General features: G+C 38.9%; 1 protein-coding gene across 1 annotated transcript in view; it reads right to left on the bottom strand.

Annotated features, from left to right (window-relative positions):
• Positions 1-23,934, bottom strand: part of hdac4 (histone deacetylase 4) — a 458,769-nt gene that overhangs the window by 44,681 nt on the left and 390,154 nt on the right. The window contains exons 15-17 of the mRNA XM_078551420.1: positions 21,007-21,140; positions 6,239-6,359; positions 809-855 (exon numbers count right to left, since the gene is read on the bottom strand). Coding sequence (XP_078407546.1) covers positions 809-855; positions 6,239-6,359; positions 21,007-21,140 — 302 coding nt within the window. The remainder of the gene's footprint in view (positions 1-808; positions 856-6,238; positions 6,360-21,006; positions 21,141-23,934) is intronic.

Below are 23,934 nucleotides of genomic sequence, written 5' to 3'. Positions count from 1 at the left end.
ATTTGAGTAAACCAAAATCAGGGCTCCGACAGCGGATTATAAGTCAGCAATCCTCTTCCAGAAATGTGTGTGCGTAGATGCTGATGAGGACATATTTCGGTCAACTGTGCTGTTTCCAACAGTCAAAAAGACTGTTGATACTGTCATTCATGAATAATGGCCATTCAAATCAAATACTGAGGATGAATATGGACTGTATCCAATTAGGAGACAACACTTTCAGAAAAAGCCAGAGGGGTAGGGGTGGGGGGGGGGGGGGTGAAATTGGCAAGAAAAAAATTGGACTTCCTTTATTTTCTCCCAGTGCCAAACATCGTTTGTGGCTAAGGAAGGCATGTAAACAACGGTTCCCATGCAGCTAGTTATATTGGTCGGAATTGGCTGCTATATGTCAGGAGGACAAATTTCCCTCCCACCCTGTGGAAACATAGCCAACCTCTGCTAAACAGTTCCTCACAGCTGAGAAAGGGGACTGAGCTGTATGGTGGAATCAGGGCACTTACGGAGTAAATCCATACCCTACCAGCTCTGTGCAACTTTGCAAGTCCCTGCTCTAAGGTGAGATCAGGAATACTTCTTTAGTTATCATTCAGTTTCCCTGAATCTTCCCTGAACAATGTCACACATATTCCAGCTGTGGTTTAGCCAACATTCCTAGTACAGCAAACCTTGAATTCCTGTTTATGGGGGGACATCTGTTCTCAATTATCTGCTGAGTGGAAGTCAAAGCAACAATTTATGTTGCCGCTGAGATGGAAAGAACAAACAAGACATTATTTACGCATTTTAAAAGGGAAAAAAAACTTACTCCAAGACCGCCACAAGGAAGCATAACAAACATTGGGGTGATGGAACCTGTGGAATAATATTTTAAAAGAGCATTTCGTTAACAGTACCGAAATAAATCATAATGTTTGCAGCAATGTTGTAATCATAACTCAATGGTGGGGATTACAAATACAAATGAACGTCTTCAAGGTGTATTTCCCCCTAATGCTCTATTAACCCCCTTTACTGGCCTCTTGGGCCCATGCAAAAACTGTTTATCACTGAAACAGCTCCTCACAGTTTATTCGCCATGTTAGGGTATTTAAAGCTATTTTCCTTTCTTTCAATTCTTTTTGTCATTGTTGACTGGAACTTAATTGGTTCATAGTCTACATACTATGCAAATCAAGATAGAAACTCAAAAAAGTCATAGTTAAGTAACTATGCAAATTAACAGATGTTTATGCACTCCAGGGGATTCTGGATTCAAATCTAAATGCTTGTTTGTATAAGGGCATGGAACAAAGTATTTTTTTTCTTTAGTACCTACCACAACAGAAACAACCTAATTTCCTGAAAAACTACAGTGCATGATTCCATAATGTATACCTATAATTAAGCTAAATAGGAATGCAACGCCAGCAAATGCATGGGGGTCTGAGGCCTCCTACATCTCTTGTAAACTACCAATTAGGGAAATGTCATGGATTATGGGTATCTGCACATTTAAAAGCAGTATCTATGCAGCAATTAAGCATCAGCGAAGTGAATTTTGAAAATATGATTTTACTAAATCAAATAGAAACAAAAACAGACACTTTTTTCCTTAAATGCCAAGGTTTCTCTGAAATTAAAGCAATCAGAACGCACAGCTGTCACATGATGTAAGTATTCCAATAGGTGACGAAGCAAAGAGAAAAATACAATTGGACATTTGGCAAAAATGGTGCTGTGCTGTGGGAGTTTTAACAGACAGGAAGGCTTTGTCGGAGGCACAGAAAACGCCTAAGACTACTTTCCAGTATATAGGTAAATACAAATGGTTTGGTTTCCTTACTACTCATTTCCATGGAAACAGAGGGGATGCTTCCGCTTATGGGAAGAGCATAATTAGAGGCCATAAAAATAAGAGAGTCACCAAGGAATCCAATGGGGAATTCAGAAGAAATTTTTTCACCCAAAGTGTGGTAAGAATATGGAACTCACTACCACAGGGAGTGGCTGAAGTGAATAGTATAAATGCATTTAAGGGGAAGCTAGACAAGTATTTGAGGGAGAAGGGATTAGATAGTTACAATGAGATTTAGATGAGAAAATTTGGGAGGAAGCTCGTGTGCACATAAACACCAGCATGGACTGGTTGGGCTGAATGGCCTATTTCTGTGCTGTCAAACCAATGTAAACTTCTGCATATGGAATTGGTACCACAACCTTCAGATGGATTTAGGCAACTTCTTGTTTTAAACTGGCAGACATTTTTTTTGGTTCAGACTACAGTTGGTGTTTCTTTTCCTCCTAACTAAAGTCTTACTGGCAACAAATGTGACAGGGGTTGTGAGCACGCAGATGTTTATTTTCAATTCAAATCGAGGAGAAAGGGAAAAAGCAAGTAGAGATCAGTGCATGTAAGGAACCAAATATGGGAAATGATGGTGAGGGCAGCTGCTTTAGAACCGACTTCAGAACTAAAAAGGTGAGCAATGCAAAGGAGTTTGAATTGGTTAAAAAAAAAAGAAAGACTAAGGGTGGAATTTTACGGCCTTGAATCAGCAGGGACGGAGATGGAAAGTGGGATGGAGATGGAAAGTGCGGTGAGCCATTCAGAAGTCCATTGACTTCGGCGGGACCAGAAAACCCCGGTGGCGGGGCGGGCCATAAAACTCCGCTCTAAGTCACAAAAGCAGCAAACAATAATGAAAATGAATCAAACAAAAGGCAGCACAAATAAATGATACTGTAAATAAGGTACGTTAAGGCCAAAAAATGAGCCCATGCTACACTACTTCAGGTACCCTGAAAACAGGTCAATGTCTAAATTAAACAAGTGTGAAAAGCAGAAATATTCAGCACAGAATGTGCTGAAAATGCTTTTCACAAGGGTTACATTTTACTTAAGTGAATTTTATCACAAAGTTTAAAAGCAAAAGTGAATTTAAACATTGGAAGCAAAAATTTAACATTTTTATATCTTTTAACAACCTTGTAGACATTTAAGTGTTTTTCAAACTAATATAAAAACTTAAATATGACTTAGAAAAATATATACGGTTTTAGAATTTTGATAATTTAGTTAATTACCCTGAGCAAATTGATTCATGTGCTGTGATGCGAAAATTGACACCAATAACATAGAACTACTCATATATCAGAAATTACTAAATTAATTGAATAGGAACCCTGATAACATAAAATATTTACCAAACAGAAAATGCAAACCCTCCTTTTAGCTTAAGCCATCATCCCTTTATTTCTAATCCCACTCAGGCCTTTTCTTAAAAAGAAAACAATATTTTTTCAACAACGTCCCTAATTGTTTTCAATCACTGAAAACCACATTAAAAGGTTGTAACTCCAGCAACTGAGACAAAGTTAAGTAACAAATGGTTGCCTCCAAACATCCAACAATGCAAAGATCTCATGGACTTCTTTGTTATTAAGGCTGAGACCATCTGAACTTCCTTTGCCACTTCCCTCCCTTCTGACAACCCACCTGGATAACCTCCTCTCAAGCTCCCCCTCGCCCGAGCCTTGAACTTGTTTCTCTCCTATCTCCCCTGATGCCCTCTCAGAGCTCATCTTGTCTGTGAGATTGACCTCATGCTCTCTCGACCCTCTTCCCACTAAACTGATGACCCAACCTCCCTTACTGGTTCCAGTGTTGGCTGATATTGTTAATGGTTTTCCCTCTTCAGATACTATCCCTCTCTTCTTCAAATTTGCCATCACCTTCCCTCTCTTCAAAAAAAAAAAATCCTTGGCTCCACCGACAATGCAAACTACCGTCCCATCTCCAACCTCCTTTTCCTTTCCAAAGTCCTTGAGCGTGTTGTTGACCCCTAAAATCCATTCCCATCTCTCCCAGAACTTAATGTTTGACTGTCTCCAATCAGGCTTCTGCCGCTGCCAGAGTACTGAAACGGTTCTTATGAAAGTCACAAATGAGATCCTATGTGACTGAAACAAAGGTAAACTTTCCCTCCTGGGCCTTTTCGACCTGCTTGCAACCTTTAACACAGTTGACCACGCAATTCTCTTCTGACACCCCTCCATCATCATCCAGCTGGGTAGGACATCACGCACCTAGTTCCACTCTTATCTATCTAAATGTAGCCAGAGTATCCTGCAATGATTTGTCTTTCTGCTTCTGCACTGTTACCTCTGGTGTCCCCAAAGGATCTATCCTTGATTCCTCCTATTTAACATTTACATGACGCCCCTGAGCGATTTGAAAAACATTCTAAAAAAGTGTCAGTTTACACACGTATGCTGACAACATCCAGCTGTAGCTCACCATCATCTCTCAACTCCTCCACTGTTTGTCAATTGTCAGATTGTTTGTACAACACGAACTGGATGAGCAGAAATTTTCTCCAATTAGGTATTGGGAAGACAAAAACCATTGTCTTCTGTCCACCGTGACAAACTCTGTTCCCTGGCCACTGATTCCATCTCTCTTCCTGGAAAATGTCTGAGGCTGAACTAGACTATTTGCAAACTTGTATCATATCTGACCTCAAGATGAGCTTCTGACCACATAATTGCACCAAAGACTGCCTATTTCCATCTCTGTAATGTTGTCTGACTCTGCCCCTGCCTCAACTCATCTGCTGCTGAAACCCTCATGCATGCCTCCGTCACCTCTAGACTTGACTATTTCAATAGGGTCAGCCTCCCATATTATGCCCACTGTAAGCTTGAGGTCATCCAAAACTCTGCTGCATTTATCCTTACTTGTACTAAGTCCTGTTTGCCTGTGATCGCTGACCAACATTGGCTCCTGGTTTAGCAATGACTAAATTCTAACCTTGTTCTCAAATTCCTCCATGACCTCACCCCCATTTTGATAGTTTCATCCAGCCCCATAAACATCTGAGATATCTGCGCTCATCCAATTCTGGACTCTTGAGCATCCGCAATTTTATTTGCTCCACCATTGGTGGCGGTGCCTTCAGCTGCCAAGGCCTTAAGCTCTGGAATTCCCTCCCTAAGCCTCTCTTTCTTTAAGACACTCCTTAAAACCTACCGCTTTGGCCAAGCTTTTGGTCATCTGCCATAATATCGCCTTAAGTGACTTAGTGTCAAATTTTGCTTTATACACTTCTGTGAAGCAACTTCGGATGTTTTATACATTAATGGTGGAATATAAATATAAGCCGTTATTGCTGTTTTGTGGCCAGTCCCTGAAGCGCTCAACAATTTCTGCACACCAAATATGATTTTGTGTCGAAAGAGGTGTTAAATTATAGAAACAACTCAAAGAAATAAATTCGATAGTAGATCGCTTTTGTTGAAAAGACGACAATATTTTCAGCATATGGAAGTTGGGAAAATGGATGTTGGTTTATAGCTTACAACATCATAGGTGAATTTAGTTGTCTTGGCACATTCAGGCTCTGAAGGCCACAGGCTCTTTTACTCACCTGCTAGCAACCCTTTGGTCCTGTCAAGCTTTATATATTATTGGTTTCTAACTGGCTGAGAGTTTGGCGTTTAGGCCTGTTTTTACAGCTAGTCAAACAGCAACTTCTTTTTTGCAAGTTGTGTCCATTGCCAAAATGAAGCTGTGGCAACAACAGGCATGAAGTACTTGTAAGTTTTTCAAGAGAGAGGAAAGTAAAAGTAAGTTGAAATAATAAAAACGGAATGCAGTAAGAAAATGGTAATGAGAAGAAAGCAATGGGAAAATGGGGGAATAGTATTTAGAGTTCGTAACATCTTAGTTGAAGTGTTCATTTTACATGTTTAAATAAATTTGGAACTAACTTAAGTAATGAAGTAATAAAGTAATACAACAAAGTTTTATTCCTGTAAACAGTGTATGAGCTGAAATTTCCCAGCCCAGTGAGATTGCTAGTTTCTCGATTCGCTAGCAGGTTAAAGGGTTAAGGGTTCAGTTCCCCACAGGGAGATCATATTCTTTCCATGCAACCCAGCTGGATTACATTTAAAACAAGTAAGGACAACGTGACATGCATAAAAAGAACATCCATTAAGTGCAGGTAGCTCCTCAGAAACCCTTTAAAACAAACAGGCAAATTACAGAACTTAGACTTTTAAATCAAATGCGGTTGGTACCTGTTAAGCATTGAAACCATCATGAAGGAAAGATTAAAAAAAGATTTTTTGGAATTTTTCATTTCTTATTTCAGTGTTTACTGATGTTATATCACTGCCAAACCAATGTCTGGGAAATAATGGCTATTTCTGGAATGCTGCATCAAAAGGTAAAGAGGAGTGAACTGCGCTGTACCTAGCAGTTTCTTACTGTCAAGCTTCTGTCTGTTGAGTGGGTTTGTGCCATAAAGTAATGCATGCTGCTCCGAATGGACAACCTGTAGTTCTTCCAACGATGCTTTCCTTCCTCTGATACACTACAAAAATAAAAACATATTAAAGATATGAGAACAATAAGTACAACTGTAAACAACACAAATCAACAAAATTTCTTCTAACAGTTATGTTACACTTGTGATGTTTAAAAGATTATGTTGTAGGACTGCATCTTTAGGATTATAATATTTTGGGAGTGTATCTATAAACGCAAGGTAAATGAAGGGGCTCATGTGACTTGTTCTAAAGTCCACCTGACAGTAAGCCTGGGTGATTTGGTTGTTAGGGATCATAAAGGAAGGCTTAGATTGTTTTGCTGAGAATAGGGTGCAAGATATTTATGCTTGGGGGACAATAATCACAATCTCTGAGTGTGCCATGACTAGACCCCGAGTCTCCCAAAATCATTGAAAGGTGGTACAGATATCGATTTGTAAACAATGGTGCTGTAGCCTATCTATTTAGTTCTAAGATGGAATGAAGTTGGGATTAAAGATAATGAATCAGCACTTCTACTTAGATACAAAGCGGATGTGTTTTCTGTTGCCATGTGGAAATGGTTAGAGGAAGCCATTTTTGAGATTAGGTTATAGGCTTCCCTATGAACCTATGGATATTACAGACAGACAGCAGCTTGTAATTTTTGTCTGGTGTGGTCTGCAGCCATCTGAGAAGTAGAGAGCAAGAGATAGAAGCAGCCAGGTTTGCACCTGATGCAGAGATTTGCTGACTCTGTCATTCGCCACGCAGAATGTGGGTGAAAGCTCATGCTCAGATCAGCCATTATTTTACTGAATGGCAGAGCAGGTTCAAGGGGCTGAGTGGCCTACACCTAATTTGTATGAAGATCGAGTTCATGAGGATTTAATGGAGGCTGGAAGATTTGCTTAGGTTGGGGCTAGAGGGAAGGAATCTACAGTGTAACCCAACAGTGAAAGTCAATTCTGGGGTTAGACATTACCCAGCTAGGAAATCAAAAATTAAGCAAGCTATTGGGAACTAAGAATAATTACAGAATTGTTCCTGGAGGATGAAGTGTCCACTTAAGGGGCAGTGTAAATTATAACTGGAGTGGGAAATTTTTGGTCGCTCTAAAACTTTTCTCTTTCCTGCAGTTTAAAGTATAAGTTGCCTACAAAAAGAAAATAGTGTTCAGTTAATAGTGGTTTTTAGTTATTTGTGACAGTAAAAGTTTTAAAACGTGAAATCTTGACGTATCACTCTTTCAGCTGTTAACTAACTTCCAATTATTGGTCTTTACAGAGATCGTAACAGTTATTACATGAATGTTTTCATTGATATCTTTTAACCCCTGTCATCTATTCCATGTAACTGCTAAATAAACCGCTAAGCTCATCTACAGGCGGAGGAGCTAAAAAGTGTTTGACAAGAGTGAAGATAATAAAAGTTTGATATGATATACAAAGAACAACAGGCAACTATAGTGAATTGCAAAGCTATCATTTGATTAAGTGATTTGAATGCTATCATATTAGTAAACTAATCAAGCTATGCTTTTACAATATCAAGATTGGTCCCATATATCCATAGTGTCATGTCCAAGAACAGTATATCTGATGTGGAGGATCACACCAGAGTACCTTATCACCAGTACGGTGCATAAACACCACCCTGAGCAGTGTTGTTATACAAATGCTCAGAACGCTCATACCAAATACCCCTCAACACTATTTTAACTGAAGTGTTAACCAGTTTGCTTTAAATGGACTAACACCACCACTGAAAGTAGATTGTGGAATTTACAATAAATGTGCTAAGGATTTGTATGATAGACAGTAATGTCAATTTATAGTGGTTATAAAAGAAAAGAAAGCTTTTTTGCATACACTTAAGGTTGAAAGTGGCAGTAGCACAGGAGCTAAAGGTATTCACTATCACCTTGTGACTTAGCCAAATAACTCCTATATCACAACTTACTTCCCCTAGCAATCATTATTGGGTAGCAGATGGCACATTGTGCATTATTGCTGAATGATATTAAGGTAAAAATGGGCTAGTGCACATGCCTTTAATTATATTTTAGATATAAAATATATTGCCGTTCTGTTAACAATATTCCCCAAAGTGAAAGATACAGTTCCAAACAGTTAAACAAAATATGCTAGAAATGTGTAATTGGAAGCAATAATACTTGACATATTTGTGGGAAAGTTAATAAATGTATTGCAGGACAGAAACATATTAAGTGGGTCATTTCTGAAAAAGCTCATAGTTGGTATTAATAAGCTCTTTATATTTTTTAAATATCATGGATCTTCTACTTCCCAAAGAAATAAAAATCACAAATTCAGGTTCTGCTTTGGAATGTATTTTTAAGCTTTTGAAATAGACAAGTGTCACTGCAGGAATTCAAAACTGGAAATAAATATAGTATTTTTAAAAAATATATTATTTTGCACAGATCAAAAAACATCTTTCATCTGTTTTGGTGACATTCTAATTTTGTCATTCACAATCCTGCTGCCCCCTGCTGTCACGATATTCTCTGCTGGCTATGAAACAAACCTTACTGTTACCAGAGGTGCAAACAGCAGGGGGCATATGCAGTTCTGCTTAAATGGACAGAATGGAATCTATTTAGGACATAATACTTAATTGGGTGCAAGACTTAGTACATAAGAATCTTCAGTAACAAATGTCACAACATGTGGCAATGGACTTAACTCTTAAAACACAACTATACTCCTAGTTACATAAAATTGCACAACGTGCATTAATCCAGTTCCACTGTCTCATTTAGACAAAACAGATTCTCAATATATATCCCAAAGAAATTCACTGCTTGTAGTTATGTTTACCTAAATTGGTTATAAAATGATATATACTGAAGTAGCTTGCAGTCAACTTTATAGTTAGTTGAAGTCTTCTGATCATCATAATAGAGAAAAGCTGTTCAGCATTCTGTTCAAAGTATTTGGAATTCCACCTTAATATTCAATCTCTGTAACGTATACCCAAGCCGTCCAGTTACCTTAGCAGGGGTTCCAATATTTCTAATGTGCATCATTTGACACAGGAATGACTGCAGCAGTTTAATCCCAATAAATTAAAATGTAGTTACTCAAAAAATATTATGTTTGGATAAGGGATTCTAGCAAACTGGCTGATTTATATATACAAATTTCAAAAGTTTTCATGCCACAGCTCATGTACTTATTCAGCAAATCAATCAAAACAAAAGCAGAAAAAGTTGAGCCAATAATTATATTTTGGAACACAATACTGAGAGTTCTAAAACATATAGCTATGCTGGTGAAATTTCTTTGTAATTAGCCTTACGTAGAGGGACACGAAAATAGGGTGAAAAAGAAACACTCAGATCAGAGGTCTGCTACAACAGGAGTTACTGTAACAGAGGTGATCTGGCAATCTCGAATTCGGTGTGCACTTGACTCAAACATCCAGTAGCCAAAGTTAAGCTAGATTTAGTCACTTGTGGTATGCATCTGTCTGCTATGTTACATTTTGCAATGTTATCTCCCCGTGTCCAAAATATCTGAGGAAGCATAACCTCATGCCTGAACACATCGTCAATCCCTGCTAATTTGAAACCAATTCTGCTGTATGGTATCTTAAACTAAACTTTATGGAAATAAATCATTTTTTTTTACACAGACCAACTTGGTTGGCACACTGAAATTATTAGAATGAAGTTTTATACTTTACATTTCCTGCATTACACTTAATTTCTAGCTATGTTCTTCCAATATCCTTTTAAAAAAGGAAAACACAGAGAACTCATCCACCTGCAAAAATAGCTTTATTAATTCTGCAGTCAAAAGGTCTGTAGCTAATGACTTTAAAAAGAAAGCCTCACCAATCACAACATAAAAGCCAGACATCTGATTCTGGGTGTATGACCTGCAGTCTGAACAGCAATTCAACATTTTAAACTGTCAGGGATACAGCTTCATCTTAGCAGAACAATTCATTATGCATTAAATGGTATAGAAGTCCCATCCCTAGTGTTTGACTCCTTCTGATCAATGCCACAGGAGATCTGCTTGTAAGGAAACATTAACCACGCCAAGCTGTACTGAAACTGCTGTTCCAGTTTGTGGAAGGCCCAGGTTATTCAACAGATTGGGAGCTAGACTTGTAAAACAGGAAGCTAATATGTCTGTACCAGATATTAATTTTAGTATGCGGGGCAAGTTTCATCAGAAGTTTTCATTGAAACCAGGAGCCTGGGGTAAACCCATTATCAGACCAGTTATACCTTCAGTGTAAAGGGAAGAACACTTCTTTCATGTCACAGGTTCATCACATTAGTGCTACATACTTCGGTGCTGTTTGTACAGAAATAGGGTCTGCTTTTCTTGAAAGCTGTTTCTATTAAAACATTCACTTTAAACATTTTGGACCTTTTCTCTTCTGGTTTTCTGTTTCAAATACTAAATTGAATCTTCTGTCAGAATTCCAACAGCATCCCGATTTTCCCAGGCAAATTTCTCATTATGTTGCTTTGAATTTTATTTTGATCTTACATATTAATATATTCCTCCTCCTATCCAGGTTTTAATCAATGCACAACCCTCACCCACTGTTAATATCAACTGCACTCCTGCTTTGCCCCTGCTAAAGCTGACAGTCCCCTGCTGTTTCAAGCTATTATCACTCCAACTGAGATCCTTTCTAGCCTGCTGCTCCTCTAGTGTTTTATGCCATACTGAAAGGATGACCGGCTGGAAATCTTTGTTTCCTTACTAAATAATTTTTGTGGCCTGTTGAGCTGGGTCCTTCACTCTGCTCCCGCCACCGCTGCGTTCTTGTATGGTGGGTTGAACCCCCTATCCAGTACAACATTTGCCCGTGCAGGGCCTCTGACTTACAATGGCGTTAGGCATGTAATAGCCAGTTTCTGGATGGCCCTTTCCATTACCCCAATTCTTTGCAGAAAATGATTTTCACTGTGCTTCTGATTTGTCACCGCAACAGCCCTTGGTCCCAGTCGGGTGGTTTTCACAGTCACTCTGCCTTCTGTCCATCTGCAACTAATTGGTTTTCCCCTCTGTCAGCAAAACGTTTTCTAGATTTTTTTTCTCTAACTTTTAAACATTTCTATTTTCCCGAGTATCCTACAACCCCTATTTGCTCAGCCTTAACTGCTGCCTCCTGGGAGATGGGGCCTCCATGATTCTCTCCTGCACTCTCCCAAACATTTTTCCACAATTAACTTTCGTACTATTTGAACTTCTCAATTCATAACATATTTATTTATTTAATTGCCTGTAGCAAATAGTTTTAAATTTTTAAGTAATCAATAAAAATTTGAAAAATACACACTTTTTAAAAGTTCCAATTTATCCAGAGTTGTTACCTCTGAATTATCAATACTGAAGCATGGGTAGTGTGCTGAACTTCACGGCTACTTTAGTGTCAGTCTGCTCTGCTGATACTTTACTTTTTAAGCTTTGAGCTTCCCGCACAGTATCTTTCCAAATAATTTTGGAAGGCAAGAGGAAGAATTTCAGGTTTATATTGAGTGTTCTGTTTTGGAGAGAGGCTGTATGAGTGCATGCATTCATGGTCCAGTGAAAAAAATAATCACAGTATTCTGGTCACACATCTGTTGTACTGTGTTCTATTAATTTACAAGCTGAGAAATAAAAACAAAACAAGGAGGAAGAGCTCAAGAGACAGAGATAGAGGAAGGGAGGGGGGTAGAATAGGTGAGGAGGGGAAACAGTCAGAGAAAGGAAGCCCTGATCTCCAGCACTCTCCCCAGGAGCCAGGGCGATGGTGGCAGGGGTGGTCTTGTAGGAAGGAGTGGATAGAAGTGTGAAGTAACTGACAGTGGATGATATAAGGATTCAGAAGATATTTCAAAAGCAGAGGATAGGGATAGTGATGGGAGTGAGGGGCTGGTAGGAAGGGGAGGTGGTAGTGTGAAGGTGAAGGGGTAGGGGTAGACAATGGTGAGAACGTGACTGGGGTAGAGGATGGAAATGGCTCTGCTGAGGGCTATTTTTCACACCCAAAGGCAGCCTCCACCATTGGTGGTTCCGTTCCCTGCTGTACCATCCACTTCCCCCATCTGAAAGGAAAGGAAGTGTGGCAGCAAGAAAACAGAAGCAAAAGAAAGTTGGGGAGAGAAGCAGAAGATGAGAGAAAGAAAAAATTCAAGAGGTGAGAGAGGGGAATAGTAAAATAATGACAACAGAGGCAAGTAGGAGAGATGCCGTATCCCTGACTTACTTGGTACAATGCCACAAGAGATCAAGTAGTTATTAAGAAAATATTAATCCATTTGAAAATGCAATATTTATATCTTTTATATCTTTTCTTCTCCCCTTTAGATGTGCCAGATATCAAATAAAATATATCCATGTAGGTTGAATTAGTTTTTTAGATTCACCAAATATTATTCCAAATAGTTTACATGGGGGTGGGTGGGGAGAGATTGGGAAGACAAATGTAGATGTCATAAACTTTGTGATGATGTCTATGAGGTATAGTGAAGAATACATTACTGGCATTGCCACAGTTCCCTCAGTCCCCCTTTTGGATACATCAACAGGTAGCAATATATTAACTCAAAGTAATATTTCCTTTATACTAAATTAGATCTCACATTATTAAAAAGTTTCTCCAATTATTAGTAAATTATTTACCCTAGTCAGGAGTTACATCTGTTCAAAGTACACATCACTAATAGCCTCATATTACTGGATGAAGGAAGACAGGTGAAGAATACAGCCAGGTAAGCAGGCTAGTAAGATAATTTAAAAAAAATTAAATTCCTTGCAAAAATACAGTACACTCTACACAGAAGGATATATAAAGTATGTTCTCGCTGCTGACCAACGTATCAATATATCCAACAGTGGGTGTAATTTGATCAGCACATCTCTATGTATGTGTGAGCCATATAGGTTTTCATATAATTTAATACCTGACACATGGAAATAATATATTCCAAATCTTATCAAACATTGTGTTTCTATTTATACTTCTTCCATATGGGATTACTGTTCATTACGGTCATGTACCAGCATAATCTTTTTTGTAGGTAAAAGTTCAGATGGACTGGTGCCAGTGTCATGCTGAGCTTCAGGTCTTTCAAATCACAATATAAATATGTTTGTACTTAGTGATATGCTTCAGTTTTAAACCAAGTGATAGTCTCACCTGATGTATATCATTGGTCTTACTAAAGACGCCAACATTTTATTTACAGAATACTGTTTTATAAACAGGTTCAACTGAAATACTTTGGGGGTCAAGATTCAGCTTTTTATTTTGGGTTTGAGAATATGCAAATAGCATTGTCAACATGACAAGCCTTTTAAATATAAAGAGATTCCACATAGTTTATCATGAAAAAATAATTTAATAATGCCATACCAGTACAAAAATGGGTTGCTAGTCAACTCGAAGAATCTTATTTTTTGGAATAAGAATGGTTAGGGCAAATGTATTAGATAATAAATATATTGAAGAAGTAGCCCCAGGTAGATTTTACCACATTCAGGAACAAAGCTATAGGGTGGCAGCTGGGAAAGGCCTGAGAGCCTCCCTCTCAGCTATGAATGGTGTCTGGTGAAACATGACCAGTGAGGAGGAATAAAGAGATCCTTTCTACAAAAGAAAATAAAATTTAAGACTTTGAAAACGCAAAGATTATTTAAATCTTTGCAGATGGAAAGAACATGTACATATATTGCGCCTGTTTCAGCTAAACAAAATAAGTGACAGCCATTCGCTGACTCATTCCTCAGAGCAATTCCTTGACTAATCAGGGTCAAGCTGCCTGGTTTAAATTTCAAACAATGCTTGGCAGTTAACTGTCAGCCACCATCAGTGGTGCATTCTCCATGGCAATGCCACTTGCCAACCAATCAGCACTCTCTTTACATGCAGTATAAATTGTTGTTCTCCCCTCATATTGGTATTCTTGCGAGTGTCCTGACAAGTGCAAGATGAAAAGCTTAGATATGTCTCTTTTTTTTCAGCAATATTTAAATCTGCATAAGTGAATACCCAAATCAATGAATATTTCTGTAAAAAAAATGTTTAGCAATGCTTTTCAAGACACTTACTCTTGAAGTGTCTACTTCCCATCTCAGATGACACATTTTATTGTGTTTACAGTCCATTTGGCAGTCACTACTTGCTACTTGTAAACTAGTAGAGTGGGTTGCCTTTTAAATAAACGACTTGAGAAGTGGCCTGCTTAATAAGTGAATAATGCAAATAATCCATAATTACTTCCAATGTCATGTTGCAATAAATGATACTAATTCAACAAGCAAAACAATGTGCTATATGGGGAAACTGAAGTCTTTTTTCTGCTCACTGATTTTAACAAACAAGGGAAAAGATAATAACCAGTGCAGCCATGCTGGACAGTTCAACCCAATCTGGGTAAATGACCTACAGAAAGAGTGTCCTGCTGTATAGATCAATTGTGTAAAAAGGAAATTGTTACATTTCACTGTTAGCTACCCAAAAACATATCTTGACTTTGAGAATGGTCTGCACATAGAAACTCACATCTATTTCAGGACCAAACACCTTTTTTAAAAATGTAACTATCGTACTAGTTTCTTGGTGTTAAGGAAATACCACCATTTTTAATGAACAATGAAAAATATAATGAATAAAAGAAAATATAGCCCAAAATTGCACAGCAACATGTTAAAATTCAATATCTGGAATGCAGAAAAGAGGGAAAGACAAACTGGAAACAAAAACTCAGATTGAGAGCAGTGAATTATCACTACTTTCATCCATCTAAGCTTTAAAAAAATGAAGTAATTTATGGAACATTACATCTACCATAAGTTTTATCCATCATACTTGCAAGTTTATCCTGCATATATGCAAATTAATTTCTGCATCACTTTTATATTTGACTGTCTTGGGTCGGCAATGTACTAAGTGGGTTGATAAACCTCCAATGTGGCTAGCTTCATTTGAAAAATCAAATGGCATTGGAAAAGTCAAATGAATGAAAGAGTGAGCCTTTCACAGCCTCATGTCCCAAAGTGCTTTACAGCAGTTTGGAGTGTAGTCATTATTACAATGCAAAAAAGACAGCAGTAAATTTGCACACAGCAAAGTCCCACAAACAGAAATGAGATAATGGAAAGATAACCTGTTCTGAAATCCGTTAACATTGGGTTGAACGCCCTATTTTGCTTCAAAAGGTGTCACGGGATCTCTTACATCCACCTGAGAAGACGTGGGGTTCTCAGTTAACATCTCATCTGAAAGGCGACACCTCACTGACAGTGCAGTACTCCCTCAGTACAGCACTGACTCATTAGCCAAGATTATTTAAAATCCTTGGAGTGGGACATGGGCCCACAACATTCTGACTCAAAGGCCATTGTGCTACCACTGATTCATGGCCGACACTTTATGAAGCATAGTGTTATTATAAGGCAGGTGGTAAATGCCGGGCTGACAAAATCCCAAAGGGAAACTTTGTCAAGCTATCACAACAATTTGCCGTTTGCATTTTTATTATGAGGAGGTATGTGCACTGAAGTCAGAAGTAAAGATTCCACTACCACTTTTGGAGATTTTAAATACTAAATTAAAACATTTATTAACAAAAGAAAAACATAAACACACAAGGTTACAGTTACATAGTTAAATTTAGTCTTATAATATTTCCCAAAAGATTTCTTAGCTAGACTCTCAAATAAACACCCTTTTTCAGGCAACAGTCCCTATGGATGCTTAATGTATAAAATCTCCAGTGATATTACCCAAGGCACCCACTGTTGCTTTAGGAGAGGTATTTCACAGGCTTCTCTCTCTCCTTCTCACTCGACAATGGAAATCCAAGGCTTGTATTAAAACCTTCCTTTCTGGAACAAACAGACGCTCCTGTGTTTGGCAGGAACCCTCACAAAATTTAAGAAGCATTTAGATGAGAACTTGAAATCCCATAGCATGCAGGGCTATGGGTCACGTGCGGGAAAATGGGATCAGAATAGATAGGTGTTTAATGGCCGGCACGGACACAATGGGCTGAAGGGCTCGTTTCTGTGCTGTATAACTCTATGACTCTTCTCTGGGATGGCTAGAGGCTGCTTACTTCACAGCTTTGTCCTTGCACAGCACACTCTTCAAGATATCACATGGCCACACCTCTCATACAGCTTTCAACCTTTCCTTAAATATGCTTTTTCTCTGTCATCTTTAAACCCATTGTACTCAACTTTCTTTGGAAGTTACCTTTCCCAGAATATAAAAATCTTTCACACTGTCTCTGTGGCCACTAATTTCGGAAAAAATAAACTTAATAACTTTGCTTTAATCATTTATGATCTTTGCCAGTTGTAAAATTTCCTTTTATTTTTCTTTGAAATTCAGCAATTAAAAATTCAACTCCTCTTTTACCTCCTAATGCAAATTCCTATTCATGTTGTTTTTACTTGTATCCCATCTTAGCTTGTTCATCTCCACTTCAAAATGCCTGCTTTTACACCTAACCCTTTTGATTATTTAAACCTTGCAGTCTGACTGTCTTCAGTTTAATTAGTCACACACAGCCTCCACAAGCCTGCTTCACAGTATCCCACTGTAATATTGGAAAAAATGACATGTTTCTTTATAATAGGCAGTCAACAGAAGTGGCTGATAAAAGAAGCTGAACCAATCAAATGGTTCCAAATACAGCGAAGTTAGTATGAACATGTGGACTCACAGATTAACACGTGGACTAAGAATGCGGGCAGCCATTATTGAACTAACCTTATTTACACCTTCCCAACAGAATAGACAGGGCAACAATATAATATACCAATTCACACTTTCCTAGCAATAGCCTATCACTCTCTGCCATTGAAAAAACTGCTTTTAAAGCAGCTTTATGTCTCAGTTCCATCAAAATCTGGTTCTAGCGCAACAATGTAGTCCCACCTCCTACAGCTAATGTGATTTGCCTGCTAAAGGCGATGGACGGTTTATCTGAATCTATGTTGTTTGTTTATAACCCGATAGATAACTACGAATGAATCACTTCACCACTTTTATTTCTTATGCCACCTAATAAAACTGAACGTTAAGATGTCTTACACAATACTTACCTGCTACATTTGGCTGTGTGAGCAAATGAAGGGAACTGAAGGATGAGCTTTAATTCTCACCAACTCTCAGTTTGGGTTCCTTCAGGGCCACTCAGCTCCTGGCTTCATTGCAGCCTTGATCCAAACATGGACAAAAGAGTTGAACTCCAGAGGTGAGGTGAGAGGGACTGCCTTTAACATCAAGGCAGCATTTGACTGAGTATGGCATCAACCGGCCCAGGCAAACGGGAGTCAATGGGAATCGGGGAGTCATACCTAGCACAAAGGAAGATAGCTATAGTTGTTGGAGGTCAGTCATCTCAGTCCCAGGACATCGTTGCAGGATTTCCTCTGGGTAGTGTCCTAGGCCCAAATATCTTCAGCTGCTTCATCAATGAACTTCCTTCTATCATAAGGTCAAATGGGGATGTTCACTGATGATTGCACAATGTTCAGCACCATTTATAACTTCTCAGATATTGAAGCAGTCCATGTCCATATGCAGAAAGGCCTGGACAACATTCAGGCTTGTGCTGATAAGTGGCAACCAACATTCACGCCACACAAGTGCTGGGCAATGATCATCTCTAACAAGAGAGAATCTAACCATCTCCTCTTGACATCCAATGGCATTATCATTGCTGAATCCCCCACTTTCAACATCCTGTGGGTTACCATTGTCCAGAAACTGAACTGGGCTAGCCATATAAATGCTGTGGCTACAAGAGTAGGTCAGAGGCTGGGAATTCTGCAGTAAGTACTTCCTGCCTCCCCAAAGCCTGTCCACCATCTAAAAGGCACAAGTCAGGAGTGTGGAATGCTCTCCACTTGCCTGGATGTGTATAGCTCCAACAACACTCAAGAAGTGTGATACCATCCAGGACAAAGAGGCCCACTTGATCAGCACCCCATCTACCACCTTAAATATTCACTCCCTCCACCACTGATGAACAGTGGCAGCACTGTGTACCATCTTCAAGATACACTGCAGCAAGTCACCAAGGCTCCTTCGACAGCACCTTCCAAACACATGACCTCTACTACCTAGAAGGACAAGGGCAGCGGGTGCATGGGAACCCCGTGCCTGCAAGTTCCCCTCCAAGCCACATACCATCCCGACTTGAAACGATAGAGCCATTCCTTCACAGTCACTGGGTCAAAATCCTGGAACTCCCTTCCAAACTTTGGGCATACCTACACCACATGGAGTGAAGTGGTTCAAAAAGGCGGCTCACCACCACCTTTCTTAAGGGTAATTAAGAATGGACAATAAATGCTGGTCTTGCCAGCGATGCTCACATCCTGTGAAAGGATTAAAACATTGCAAACAGTCGCCAATGGATACCAAAAGTCAAAATGGCTTTTGGATCTCATCTTAACATGTAAAATCCTTCAACAACTAAATACCTCAGCAACAGACTCATATTACATAATGCATTATATAATATAATGCTCCCATTATTATAAAATAGCATATCCTCCAATTTATCATAAGCAATGCCACAAGAGATCTGCGGTAATAATTGTCTCACATCTGGCGCGTGTCTGTCACACATATGGTTTGACATTTAACTACATGTGGAAAAACAATCTATTTTAAAGTAAAAAGCATATACTAGCCATTGATTGTGGCAGTTTACATATAGTCACAAGATTTGCTGTTCAGAGTTACGAAGTAAACAAGCCAACCATAATCCAGATCCAGGAACAACTGTAAACAATGTCACAGTCGGTCCATTTTTATATATGCATTTATACTTCAAAACACTTTCTGTATGAAGGAATTGTGACCTCAAAGAAAGGAAAACTAAAAAGTTGATAGAAAGGAATTGGAGAACTAGACAAAAATGTTGTGAATTTAGTTTCTAGATTTCTAAGCCTATTTGGCCATTTGTTAATAACAGGATTTTGAGCTCCCCTTAAATAGAATCACAGAATAGATACACCACAGGAGACGACCATTTGGCCCATTGTGTCCATGCCAGCTCTCTGCAAGAGCAATTCACTTAGTCCCATTTCCCCTGTAGCTCTGCAATTTGTTTTTCTCTTCAAATAATGACCAATTTTCCATTGAAAACCACATTTAAATCTGCCTCCACCACACTCAGGCAGTGCATGCCAGTCCTAAGCACTCACTGCACAAAAATGTTTTTCCTCGTAATGCCTTCGGTTCTTTTGACAATCACCTTAAATCAGTGTCATCTGCTTCTCGGCCCTTCTGCCAACAGGAACAGCTTCTCCCGATCTACTCTGTCCAGACCCCTCATGATTTTGAGCACCTCTATCAAATCTTCTCTCAAACTTTTCTTGAGGAGAACAGCCTCAGCTTTGCCAATCTATCCCTCATCCCTGGAACAATTCTCTGAATCTTTTCTGCACCCTCTCTAATGCCTTCACATCTTTCCTAAAGTGTGGTGCCCTGAACTGGATACAATATAAAACATTGGTTCGGCCTCAGTTGAAGTAAAGATTCACCACAACTTCCTTGCTTTTATATTTTATGCCTCTATTTATAAAAGCTATGATTCTGTATGTGTTACTAGCCACTTTTTTAACCTGCCCTCTTACTTTCAATCATGTGTACACATATACCCCATGTCTTTCTGCTCCTTCTTTAGGATTGTACCCCTTATTTTTTATTGCTTCTCCTTGTTCTTCCTACCAAAATGTACCATTTCACAATTTTCTGCATTAAATTTTATCAGCCACGTGTTTGCCTTTTCCGCCAGGCTTTCTGGGGCCTCTTGAAGTCTATCACTACCCTCTTCACAGTTCACAATGTTTCCAAGTTTTGTGTCAGAGCTAGAAACTGCCAAACAGTTGGACACTATTAGTTGGATGATTTAAGTATAATTATTTTGACACTGAACATTATTGGCAGTTCTGTAATGTAATGCACGTTACAACATTTCCCAGAGAGCAGAAACAAGTTGTAATAATATAAAATACATCCGTTTCCACATTACTGTAAACATGAAAGCACCATATCCAGAAGTGGTGGTCGCTCGATGTCTAGTCCTATGATAGTTCCTAACAAAAATTATACACACTTGAAGTTGCTAGTGATGAGATAAACAGTCATCACACCAGTTTCATAAACTCAGCAGCTCAGAGAAGACCACAAAGTACCCATACACTTTTCAGTACAAAATACTCTAGTACTCAGTGAACAAAAATGGCACAGCTGCATGAGACACACAATTCCCAGTCGTTAGAATTTTTTTCAAAAAAGCTATATGATGAATAAAACATATACATGCTCTGTGGTATATTTACCTAAGTCACCATTAAACTATGCCCAAAATATGAATACAGAAACATATTCTATCAACTTAAATCAAATTAACATGCAGTTACTCCATGACAGATCTAATAACTTACCTACATACTTAGGTGATAGGTTAAAATAAGTCTTCTCTGTATAAATTACATACAGCTTTAAAACAGTTTACAGGTCATTTGATTATGGTAAATAGATAAACCTAAACGGTAAAAATTATTAATAAGTTTTGCCTTTGCATCTGCTCAAGGTTGTATTTTAACTTTTTCTAATAATCATCCTGTACTATTCAATTCAACAAGGATAGTGGCAGTTTGTTTCCATATTGACTTATTTCAAGGAGTTCCTGTCTCTGGAAATTACCTCACATTTGCTGCGTAGGCCAGTCTCTTGGAGTCGAGACCAGATACTCTGGATTCTGCCAGCATGTTCTGGATGGCTGTTTGTATTTCCACAGGTACAATGGTGTTTCAGCATCAGTGTATCATATATAAGACCTGTTATGTGAATGAAAAGAAAACAATCAAGAAACAGTACACCAGAAACAGATGAACAAAAAAAAAAAAAAAAAAATTTGTATGTGAAAAATGTAACTAAATCCTCTCATGGGCTTCAGGACTACAACAGGAAATGGAGATTTATTGAAATTCTTGTTTGTTCAGAAATGACATTCATTGACTGTCAACATACTTTCTTCTGTTCACTAATTTTAACTATAAATAAATATGATTATTAATTAAGGAAGAACCACTGTTAATAACAGAAATACCTGCCCACCAGCTATCCATGAGTCAACTACAGAAAATGGCCGTTATGTACTGGGAGAGAACCTAGAACTCCCAGGAAGGGGGGGATTCCTTCAGAGTGAGAAGAATCTTAGAACATTTCCATGCTAAACCTGAGCATATATCATTTATGACTTATATGCTTGTCATACTCAGATATGTTTGTAAACTCCAAAAAATTGTGTGAGCAACGATTCTAGTCAGAGTTTAATGCATCTTACCATAATCCTACAGCCACCTCTCTGAACATCCACTACAGTCACGTATGAAAATCTATTTTCAATTGATATTGGTGCCATTCAGGCTGGAAAAAACTGTCCATTGTTCCCTGAGCTCTTGAGAAATCTCTCATCACTCAATATGTTGCAGAATCCCTGCAACATATTAAGTTCTAAATAAAAACTTAAATTTATATTTGGGAAATCACTTGTACAGAAGCCCGAGATGTCGAGAAGAATTCAAATGAATGGACAACTTCGTTGAAAAGCTATGCACCCCAAGGCACAATCCAAATGAAGCTGCCATCATATCAAGTTCATTGGATTATACTTAGCCACAAAATATCAGTTTAAATCAGTGCTTCTATCACACAGACTTTCTACCTCATTCAGGAATAATACCTGAATCATATCATATGGGAAACTAAGCTCTTGCAAGAATTAATGGGTGATACCCTTGATGCAAGAATATAGCCTGCAGCCAGAGAGATATTGGGCCCAATTTTAGCTCAATCTCACCCATCACAAATATCCCCATTCTCAATAATGGAGGAACCCAGCACATCATTGCAAAAGATAAGGCTGAAGCATTTGCTACAATCTTCAGCCAGAAGTGCTGAGTGGATGATCCATCTCAGCCTCTTCTGGAGGTCCCCAGCAACACAGGTACAGCCTTCAGCCAATTCAATTCACTCCACGTTATATCAAGAAACAGCTGAAGGCACTGGATACTACAAAGGCCCTGACAATATTCTGGTAATATTGAAGACTTGTGCTCCAGAACTTGCTGCGCCCCTAGCCAAGCTGTTCCAGTACAGCTACAACACTGGCATCTACCCGGCAATGTGGAAAATTGCCCAGCTATGTCCAGTTCATAAAAAGTAGGACAAACCAAGCCGGCCAATTACCATCCCATCAGTCTACTCTTGATCATCAGTAAAATGATGGAAGGGGTCATCAACAGTGCTAGCAAGCGGCTTAGAAATAACCTGCTCACCTCTCAAGACCTGCTCAAGAGCTTCTACAGGTGTATAAAAAGAGTGGCTAAAGTGAGCGTGGGATCCTTGGAGGATGCAACTGGAGAATCGATAACGGGGAACAGGGAAATGGCAGATAATTTTATTTACACCAATATTTTGCATCAGTCTTCATGGTGGAGGACACTATAAACATCCCAAAGATATCAGAGAAGCAAGGAGCTAATGGGAGGAAAGATCTTGTAACAGTCTCTATCACGAGGGACAAAGTATTGGGCAAACTAATCGGACTAAAGGCAGACAAGTCACCAGGACTTGATGGCCTGCATCCAAGGGTTTTAAAGGAAGTGGCTGCAAAGATAGTGGAGGCATTGGTCGAGATATTCCAGAATTTACTGGGTTCCGGGAGGGTCCCAGCAGATTGGAAAAGTGCTAATGTGGCGCCCCTGTTCAAGATGGGGGGAGGGGCGGGGGGAGATAGAAAGCAGGAACTATAGTTCAGTCAGCCTAACATCTATCGTTGGGAAATGCTAGTCCATTATTAAGGAAGAAATAACAGGACATTTAGAAAAGCTTAACGCAATCAAACAGAGTCAACATGATTTTTTGAAAGATAAATCATGTTTGACAAATTTACTCGAGTTCTTTGAGGATATAATAAGCAGAGTTGATAAAGGGGAACCGGAAGACGTCGTGCATTTGGATTTCCAGAAGGCATTCGATAAGGTACCACATGAAAGGTTATCGCAGAAGATAGGAGCTCACAGTATTGGGGGTAATGTATTAACATGGATTAAGACTGGTTAACACACAAAAGACAAAGTTGGGGTTAATGGGTCTTTTTCAGGTTGGAAAGACGTAACCAGTGGAGTGCCACAAGGATCAGTCCTACGGTCTCAATTATTTACTATATATATTAATGACTTGGGGGAGTTTGGCAGGGTGTAATGTATCCAAATTTGCTTTTGATACAAAAATAGGTGAGAGGGCATGTTGTGATGAGGACATAAGGAATCTGCAAGGGGATTATAGATAGGCTGAATGAGTGGGCAAAAACTTGTCAGATGGAGTTTAATGTAGGAAAGTGTGGGGTCATGCAATTTGGTAGGAAGAATCAAAAGGCAGACTATTATTTAAATAGAGAGAGACTCCAAAAAAGTGCAGCACAGAGGGATCTGGGTGTTCTTGTGCATGAAACACAAGAAGTTAGCATGTAGGTGCAGCAAGTATTTAAGAAGGCAAATGGAATTTTTGGCCTGCATTGCTAGGGGGTTGGAGTTTAAAAATAGGGAAGTCTTGTTACAGCTGTAT

The sequence above is a fragment of the Cetorhinus maximus genome, chromosome 11 (assembly GCF_964194155.1).
Source record: "Cetorhinus maximus chromosome 11, sCetMax3.hap1.1, whole genome shotgun sequence".
Lineage (NCBI taxonomy): Eukaryota > Metazoa > Chordata > Chondrichthyes > Lamniformes > Cetorhinidae > Cetorhinus > Cetorhinus maximus.
The sequence above is the reverse complement of the archived record's forward strand: the minus strand, read 5'-3'. Positions and strand labels throughout refer to the sequence as shown.